At 57.7% G+C, this 9509-nt stretch overlaps 1 protein-coding gene across 1 annotated transcript in view; it reads right to left on the bottom strand.

The window, feature by feature from the left end:
- SCN4A (sodium voltage-gated channel alpha subunit 4) overlaps positions 1 to 6813 on the bottom strand; it is a 29224-nt gene extending 22411 nt beyond the window's left edge. Inside the window, exons 1-7 of the mRNA XM_033847600.2 lie at positions 4522 to 6813; positions 4314 to 4432; positions 4097 to 4186; positions 3684 to 3812; positions 3145 to 3236; positions 914 to 1174; positions 50 to 113 (exon numbers count right to left, since the gene is read on the bottom strand). Of these exons, the coding sequence (XP_033703491.1) occupies positions 50 to 113; positions 914 to 1174; positions 3145 to 3236; positions 3684 to 3812; positions 4097 to 4186; positions 4314 to 4432; positions 4522 to 4794 (1028 nt within the window). The 5' untranslated portion in view covers positions 4795 to 6813. The remainder of the gene's footprint in view (positions 1 to 49; positions 114 to 913; positions 1175 to 3144; positions 3237 to 3683; positions 3813 to 4096; positions 4187 to 4313; positions 4433 to 4521) is intronic.
- Positions 6814 to 9509: the final 2696 nt, after the last annotated feature.

Consider the following 9509-nt stretch of genomic DNA (forward strand, 5'->3'; position numbering starts at 1 on the left):
TGGGACATCTGCCCTCCACCCCCCCCACCCCCCCACCAATGTCACTCACCCAGCATCGCTGCTGTTCCCACAGAGCAGGGCGTCATTGGAGCCTTCCAGGAAATAGAAGTTCCCTTTGGGAGTCAGAGGCCACAAAGGAAACATGTCACCACATGGACACTGTGGGCACAGTACCCACCGTGCACCTGTGGACACATCTGTGTGGACCACACGCACCAAACGGATGCTGTCTGGGTGCCCCTTCCCTCTCCTTTAAGGTCAGCTCCAAGTTCCAAGGTCTCTGGGTAGATACATTTTGCTGTCAGCTCAGTGCCTAGTGTGGGGTGCCGCAGGGGCACAGAGGGATACGGGGTGGGGGACATGCATGTGTGTGGATGGGGCTACCATGTGCCTGTGCAGGACCCTCAACTGAAGGGGGGGGGATGCGGCTAGAATCCAGGATGCCAGGTTGAAGAAGGGGTACCATTTTCTCAGCTGCCAGGAGGCACAGTGTGAAGTAATAGTGGCTTTGTGAGAATGTTGCCTCGTGCGTGTGAGGCTATGAAGTCTGGGTATGTGAATAGGATGCGGGGGCCTGGCGGTGGCCCTGCCAGGGTGCGAGCATGTGGTGTGATGGAGAACAAGGAGTACGTAGGTTAGGGACTACGCACTGCTGCTTTTTATAGCCAAAGTTTGAGGATTTTCAAAGCAATTTGGCATTTGTTGTCGCACAAACCCTTTGAGAAAGGTATTGTTGTCTCCATCTTACAGGTAAAGATTCTGAGGGAGGGGGAGATGAAGCGACTTGTCAGCGGTTACCCCAGCTGGCAAGTGACGGATTTATACTCAGGTCTTCTCCATGCTCTTTGTCTCACAAAGGGCTGCCATCGGGGCTGGGAAAGACCCCACTGGCCCCCCGACCCTCCGTCCTTACCTTCGTCATTGATGTAGGCATCCCAGTCAAAGGTAGAGTTGCTGGCCCAGCTCTCCTGGCCGTCCCAGGTGTCATTGCCGTACCACGTGGTGTTGGTGTCATTGAAGGGCGGGGGCCAGCGCACACACTTCTGCCGCAGGTTTCCCATGAAGAGCTGCAGCCCCACCAGGGCAAAGACACTCAGGCAGAAGACAGTGAGTATCATCACATCTGACAGCTTTTTCACCGACTGGATCAGGGCTCCCACGATGGTCTTCAGCCCTGATCACAGGGAGGGTGAGAGCTGGGGCTGGGCAGGGCAGGGGGTAACTCACCCACTCAGTCCCTGCGAGCCTCTGCCTACTCCACCTCCTTCAAGCCCTGACTTACTTGGGGCACTGCTTGCCCGAAGCCTTCCCAAATTAGCCCCATCCTTCTCTGGTTACAACCTCCATCTGGAGCCTTGCATGGCCACCGAATCTCAGCCACTAGACAAGGGACTACGAAGACTTCACAGTGTGTTGCCCCAACTCGGAGAGCGACACCCAGCCACACAGTGGAGCTGAATACATGTCGTAAGTCAGCACTCCTGAAGGGTGTTCCTTAGAACGCTCATCTCGCAAGCTGTGCCCTTAACAGAAGGGGTTCAATCACGTTGGGGGCAGGCTGAGCTCTGGAGCGCCCTCTTGGAGGGAGGGTCCTTGTGTAGATTAGCCTAACAAGGGCTCGGAAAAGTCCTACAGAAACAAAAACTTTAATGCCACGTTTCACCTTATTTGACACAGAACCCTTTCTCTCTCTCTTTTTTTTTCTTTAATAAATTTATTTATTTTTGGCTCCATCGGGTCTTCGTTGCTACGCGCGGGCTTGCGGGCTTCTCACGGCGGCGGCTTCTCTTGTTGCGGAGCACGGGCTCTAGGCGCGCGGGCTTCAGTAGTTGTGGCTCGCAGACTGTAGAGCGCAGGCTCAGTAGTTGTGGCGCACGGGCTTAGGTGCTCCGCGGCATGTGGGATCTTCCCGGACCAGGGCTCAAACCCGTGTCCCCTGCATTGGCAGGTGGATTCTCAACCACTGCGTCACCAGGGAAGCCCCCTTTCTCTTTTAGTGCCTGTTAACACCCAAGGAACAGCAGGGTTCACTCTGAGAAGCTCTAGGCTGACTTTGCAATATTGCATTCCACTCCTCTGGACGGTCAAAGGCATAGCCAAATCGTATGGAATTCCAGGCTCAGATTCCATCGTTTATAGAAGAACCATAACTTCTTCCTTGGGCCTAATCAGTGTGTCTCTTGCTTCAGTGTGACTTTATTTCTTTTTCTTATCCTGGTATGAAAACAGATGCTCAGCAGCCTCCTTATAAAAGTCCCCTGAGCTCTGAGGATGCTGGAAGCCTGGCACCGAGGGAAGGCATTGTGGCCTTGACTCAGGGGCCAACGTGCCGTGTGGCCTTCAGTAAGCTCTTCCCTCCCGGGGTCCCTCCTTCCTCAACCGCAATTCACGAGGGCTTTGGACTAGAGGAGAACTAACGTATTTTCTAGCACTATGACTTCACAATTTCCCCTCCTCCCAGAGTCTGTTCTCCATGCCTTTTCAGATCATCTTTCTCTCCTTTAATGAACCTTCTCCAGTTTCTCCACATGCTTTTTTGAGGGTCCGGATGATCCAGATGCTAGTTATTTCATGCTTCTTGCTGCATTACTTTGGAATTGCCCTGGCCTGATTGCTTAGTGGGTATGTGGCGTGTTCATTATTGAACCCACAGGGCTGGGACTTTCCATCACTGATTCTCTGTGCCTCTCTCAGGTGGAGGTCTCTGCTCTGCCCAGTCTGTTTATTTTATTGAATACACATACCCTGTGTCAGGCATTGTTCTAAGCACCTTATTGCTATCAAGGCTTTGAATTCTCATCCACAACCGGATGAGTGGTACTGTTATTATCCACATTTCACAGATACGGAAATTGAGGCAGACAGGGAAGCCACTTACCCAAGGTCAAAGTTAGGAAGTGGTGGAGGTGGGAATTGAACCCAGGCAGTCTGGCTCCAGAATCTGTGCTCTAACCACCTTGCTATGCTGCCTCTTAAAACTCATCCTCCCACCTGGGCCCCTCTGTGTCCAGGCTTTGGTGTGGGTCCTACACCACCTGGGAGGGTTGTGACCCTGAGTCACAGAACTTGAGTGCCTGGTTCCAGGCCTGGGTGAAGGGGGAGGCCTGATGGCCTGGGCAGAGGGTCCCTGCTCCTCCCCAGTACCTGGGATGACTGTGATGGTTTTCAGGGCCCGCAGCACCCGGAAGGTTCTCAGGGCTGAGATGTTGCCCAAGTCCACAAACTCCGTCAGGTACCTGGGTGGGGAGGTTGGGGCGAGGGCTGTGTCAGAGCCGGGGGTGGGCGGTAGGGCAGAAGTCACAGGTTCTCCAGGCCCAGAAGGAGGATTCCCAAGGAATCCTCGTAGTTGGGGTTACCGTGGAGTTGCGGGGGGACAGGTCAGGCACAGCAAGTTTCCTGTCGGGGCCCGAGAGTTGGGGAAGACAGTGCAGCAGCTTTGCTGAGGAGTGGGGTTAGCAAGGGTAGCCCAGCTCTCCCGGGTGGGGACCCGTGGGACTAGGGCTCGGGGCTGCTGTGTGTGGTCATATGTGCTATGTGTAGGGGCACCGGGACAGACTCCCAGCCAGACTCCAGGAATGTGCAGCCCGCTATCTGCAAGCTGGACCCACAGCCCTGCGGTCCACCCTCTGAGGCCTGGCCCCCTCCCCTCCCCAGCCTCAGGACGCCCTCGGGGCCCTGCTCACGCCATCATGATGACGCTGAAGTCCAGCCAGTTCCAGGGGTCCCGGAGGAATGTGAAGTCTTCGATGCAGAAGCCGCGGGCCAGGATCTTGATGAGGGACTCGAAGGTGTAGATCCCCGTGAAGGTGTACCTGGTGGGGAGAGGGCCGGCCAGGGCCAGCCATGTCACGCCGGGGCCAGTGATGGGCCTCCTGGGAAGGAGGGCACAGAAGTGACACGTGCCACCCAGGGGCTGAGGACATTGGGTGACAGTGTGTGCCATTCCGGGGACTTAAGGTGTTTGTTGATGGGGGTGGCAGTGACAGCGTTTGTCTCCCTGGAAGACAAGAGCAGTCTCACTCTGGGCATCCTCAGAGTGCACACCTGGGACCGGCAGACACCTGGGACCGGGGGACCGGGGGAGGGGGAGACTTACTCCACATGCTTAGACCAGGAAGGCGGGTCGCTCATGGTCATGAACACGCAGTTGGTCAAGATGGTGATCATGATGAACATGCTGAACAGCGTTGGGGGGAGAGTCAAGGAAAGTGAGGGAGCAGGTGGGAGGGGAGGTGGAAGGAGGGCCTCCTGCCCACCCCCGAGCCCCCCCCGCCTCTCCCCGCCCCTGCGCTCGCCCCACTCGGGCAGGATATGAGTGGATGAGCACCTTGATGGCGTAGCGTCTGAGGGTGCTGAAGGGGCTCAGCACGTAGAGAGCAGGGGTGGCGGAGAAGCGGAAGATGGCCTTGCCCTTGTTGAGCACGATGAAGGTCTGCGGCGGGGAGAGAGCTGTGAGGCCTGGGACAGGCAGACAGCTTGACAGTGGACAGACGGGTGGAGGGAAGCCCCCCAGGCCCGGACCTTCTTGTCGCTGTAGTAGGGATCCAGCTCCTCCAGGGGGATGCCGATGACCTCCGGCGGGGGGTCCCCATAGATGAGGGGCAGGCTCTTGCCCGCCTCCAGGTCACTGCACGGCTTCTGTTCGGGCTCCTCGATCTCCATCTGCTTGTTCCGCTGCTGCCGGGCCTCCTCCTCCATCACCCGCCGTTCTATGGCTGCCTGGGACTCCCGGGTGAAGGGGCGCAGGCTCTCAGGGCCCAGAGGCACCACCGTGGGCAGAGATGAGGTGGCCATCCTCGCATCCTGGGCTCAGGGGCCAGCAGGGCGGCAGGCAGCTGGGACGGCTGCAGCGTGCAGCCCCCGGGGTGCTGGGCGGCCACCCCGCCCTGGACCTGCTGTCCGCTACTCACCTCCTGCCTGACCAGGGGCCAGGGCGGGGAGGTCGGCGTGCAGGCCCTTCTGGGGCTGGGAGATGTGCCTGCCGGGCCCAGGTGCTGCTGCACAGGTGCTGGACACAAGAGCATCACCCCCAAGCCCCGCACCGCACTCTCCCCAGCAAGGGCTTGGCTGCACTCTGCACTGACAGCAAACCGACCAGATCCTCTTCCGCCTTCGAGACTTGGGGCCAATGCCCCAGTGCCTTCAACCGTCTCCTGGTCCCAAGGTCTGGGGACTGTGTGGCTTCAGCCTATGGGGACAGAGAAAAACCACAGCTGGCTATGCCCATGTGACCTCTATCCAGCAGTGAGGCAGAAAGGAATCAGACGTGAAACGTGAGGGTGGATTGAGGATGGGCCGAGGTGAGGGGCCTGAGGGGGTCAGCCTAACGCAGGAATGGCAAACGGATTACACCTTGAGGGCTGACTTGGATCAGCTGCTGTTGGCTGCATTGGAGATGCGGGCAAAGACTATCAAGATTGCAGCCAGACTCAGTGCAAAAAGACTGCTGTGATTGATTAGTGATGTCTGCCAGGGGCATGAGAAAGGAGAATGTGGTACACCTGCCTGTACTCACCGTATCTGGCCTGGAGGGAAGAGAAAAGGAAGATGTGGGAATGTGGAGTGCCCTGTCCTGAGCTTTGGGGAGGTGTGATGTTGGTCGGGGAGAGGGAAGAAGGAAGGTTCCCGGGCACTGCCAAGGATCCCACCAGCTCCCTCCCCCAGGACCCATGGGACCTAACCCATGGGCAGGCAGGGGGAGCTGGAGTGGGAAAATGCAGGGTGTGTGTGTGGGGGGTCATGTCAGGAGAGCCTGAGGATGCTGACGTGGAAGAGAAGGACACACAGGAAAGGTCCTGGAGACAAGGAGACGGACAGTTTCAATGGTGGGGGCAGGGCTAGAGCTCCCAGGGACTGCTTTTGGCTGGTGGTCCCTGTATGAACTGGGCTGATAGCGGGGTCCCCACCAGGAGCTGCAGAGGCCTGTGAGAGCTGCGCAGCCCTCCTGAGCCTGTTCCCTGTGGAAGCAAGGTGGTAGGTCACTTATTGCAAAGGCCCTGGGGAATGACCCGCATCAGCAGGCAGGCACAGGGACACCACAGCAGCCTGGTCACACACACAGCCATCACTAGGCCCGCACGGACAGATGCCCCGGAACCACCCCTCCACCAGAGGGCCTCAGACAGAGCCCCCAGAGACACCCAGGGCTACACCGGAGGGTAGCCCTGTCACAGCGGGCCCAGAAGCCTGAGCAGTGCCCCTGCCCTGGCCAGTGCAGGCATTTCCTCAGACTTGGTCAACAGGTGGGGAGGGCGGCCCAGGGAGTGGCCGGAGCCATTGGGCAGAGCTGGCCACGCCCCCTGCCTGGCTGCCCAGCTGCTCCCTCCCGGGGAGTCGTGTTTCCACGGGGATGACTCTGCTCATTCCTGCTGACCCCGTCCCTCAGCTGCTCATTGGCCCCATCGTGTGTGTGGGAGTGTGTGTGCACGAACACACACGTGTACACACGAGCGCAGACACACGAGAGCGCACGCCCAGCCTGAAACCACCCCTCACGCTGACCTCACAGTTGCACCTACCACTTGCCACATACCTTTGCTCCTTCTTCCCCGTCACTGGCCTCACGTACGTGCCCAAACAGAAGACACTGACGTGCCAGGCGGCCCTGGCGGGACCACGGCCACTCGGCGGCCTCCCAGTTCACTTGCCCCGCTTGGCAACAATCCTCTGGCCTGATGCTGCCCCCTCTCTCCCTCGCAGGCGCCCAAGTGGAACCACAGATAACCAGAGATGAACAGTCTGGCTCAGGCCCCAGCACCCATGGAAACTGCGCTCACCAGAGGCACCAGAGGCCCCGATCAGTCAGACCCAGTGGTTTCTGTGCAGCCGACCCTCCCTCGCACATCTCACGGCCACGGCCTCTCTTCTCAGGAGGAGAGCGTGGCCTCCCCGTCCGGCCACTCTCTCTACATCTGCTCTGTGAGCCCCTCCTTCCTGCCCCTGGAAGACGCTGCTTCTCCAGGGCCTGGTCTGCAGCCCTGTTTGCCTTTCACAGCAGGCACGTCTCCCGTGCCCTCCTCTGCCACGGGAACAACCACCGTCCACCTCCTTTCCGTGGTTTCTGTTCCCACTTCCCTGACGGCCCCAGACCCGTCAAGTCACGGCTCCCCTTCATGTGCAGCCGCCACATTGGCAGCTCTCAGGTCAATGGTGATTCACGCCCTCCTTGTGCGATGATCTGTGGTCTGTCTCCCCCCACCAGACTCCTCACAGGCCTGGGCTTGGGGTCACCCCTGAACCAGTGCCTGGCACACTGGCATGGGAGCAACGGGTGGCACAGCCAGCCTGGCACCTCCTCCTGCTGGCCCCCAGTGGGCCTCCAATGGACTCCTCACCTCTCCCTTTGAAACCTGCACTTCACTGTAGATTCCTCTCCTCCTACCCTCTTCACCAGCCCTGAAGCGCTTCACATCTGGATGTCTTGTTATGTGAGTGGGTAAATGCCCTCCTTGGCTAGGCCAGTGGAGGCAATGGTTTTGGTTGCTGGTGGCTGAAAGCACCCTGGTGGCACATCTGGTCAGTTCCCAAGCCATGCTGAGGCTCCTTCCCAGCACCCACATGTCTCTCCATCCTCCAGGCTACTGCTGCTTCGTCACCCCTCACCTGCTCTATTCAAATAGCCTCCCACCTGCATCCCTACCTCCTGCCTGGCTCCCCTCCAAGCCAGCATCCCCATTTCTAAAATCACGAATCTGATCATGTCACCTTCTGCTTAATCCTTCGGTGGCTTCCCACTGCTTAATAATGTGTCCACGCTCCTCCACGCGGGTCGCAAGGCCCTGCACGATCCGATCCCTGCCTCGTGGCCCATCACTTCACCACACACACCCACCCTCTGGCCATGCTGCCTCCATTTTCACAAAAGGGCCAAACTGTTTCCCACCGAAGCCCATGCCTTTGCTTATGGTCTGCTTGCCGCCTGGAGCACTCCTTCTTTTTGGCATCCCGGAGAGCTTTAATTCGTCCTTCCAGACTCAACCTACACAAGAACCACCACCTCCAGGAAGCCCTCCCTGGGCACCCTGGCTGAGCGGATTGCTCCTTTGTACCACCAGTGTGCCTAACACTGGATAAAAGGTTATCAAATGAATGAATGGATGAGAGGACCCTTCCACCTTAGCCCGTTTCTCCTTTGAGCCCACCCTGAACTTAAATCATAACCAGAAACTGGATCTCTGATATCGCCACTCACACATTCCCCTCCCCCACCTCCTACTGCTTAGCTCAAGGGCCCTGTTGTGTAATCCTTGGGCTTCTTCTTACACTCAGTCCTTGACCCTGAGATTTCTCCCTCTCCGTCAGCCCCTCAGACTTCACCTCCCTCCTCTTCCAGCCTCCGTTACAAGATCCATCACCATAATCCCTCCCTCGAAAATACGCTTAACTGCAGCCTTCTCTCTCCTTCCACCCGCCTCACCTGGGGAAACCTCAGCCTGCCCGGCCTGGCTGTGCTCTTCCTGAGGCAGCCCTGAGCTGCTGGATGCTGTCGCAGCCAAGGCAGGACTTCGCTGGGTTCACGCTGTCTCTGTGGTTATAAACCCCGGGTTTGCCCTCAGTGCCGCCCTCTAAGTGTAGGTTTCTCTGTGAGTCTCGCTTTTCCACTTTTTGAGAACAACTATTTCGTGCCTTCTCTTCTTTCCTCAACACCCCCATAGTCTTCCCCATGATGCTCCCAGCTGGTGACTCTGTCTGTCTTCACTGAGAAAACAGGATCCGTCACACACAAACCAACAGAACTGTCCTCACTGCCCGCCCCTTCCTCCTCTGTCCTGATAACAAAAGAAGACTCAAGACCAGGACTTCCACTTGGTCTCAGGCCCCTGACCCCGCCTGCCTTCCCGAGGACCTCCTTCTCTACTTACCTTCTCTCTCTCCCACCACCAGCCCCTCCCCTTCTAGGACCAGGTGCTGCCATCTTCAGAATAACGGCAGTGGCGACAGAAACCGCCCTCCCGGCCCCAGGCCTCCCTTCGCGCTTACTCTAATTTTCTGTTCCTCTTCATGGACACACTTCTTGGAAAGTGTCTACACCAGCTGTTTTTCCTTACCTTTGCTCCCTCTCCAACCCCTTCCAACCTGGCGTACATTCCCCCCACTCCACGGAAGTGGCTTTTGTCAAGTCACTAGCACCCTCCCTGCTGCCAAGTCTGCTGAACACGTTTCTGTCTTCACTTCCCTCAACCTCATAGAAACATTCAACCCAGTTGGCTGCAGTCCCCTTCTGGACAGGCTCTCTCCTCTCAGCCTCCACGACAGCTCACCCATAGTTTACCTCCTGCCTCTCCGGCTGTTCCTTCTCAATCTCAGGGCTCTGTCTGGGTCTGGGTGGCATCATTCCTATGACTGTAAGTAGTGTTCTAGGAGTATGTTAAACCCCTCCTCTGAACTCCAGACCGATATATTTAACTGGCTACTGGACCCCACCATGTGGATAGCTAACAGGCATCCAGTCAACAGCATCTGGAATGAAACATTTGTCAAGGACCTATCATATAGCACAGGAAACTGTG

Source organism: Tursiops truncatus, chromosome 20 (genome assembly GCF_011762595.2).
Source record: "Tursiops truncatus isolate mTurTru1 chromosome 20, mTurTru1.mat.Y, whole genome shotgun sequence".
Taxonomy (NCBI): domain Eukaryota; kingdom Metazoa; phylum Chordata; class Mammalia; order Artiodactyla; family Delphinidae; genus Tursiops; species Tursiops truncatus.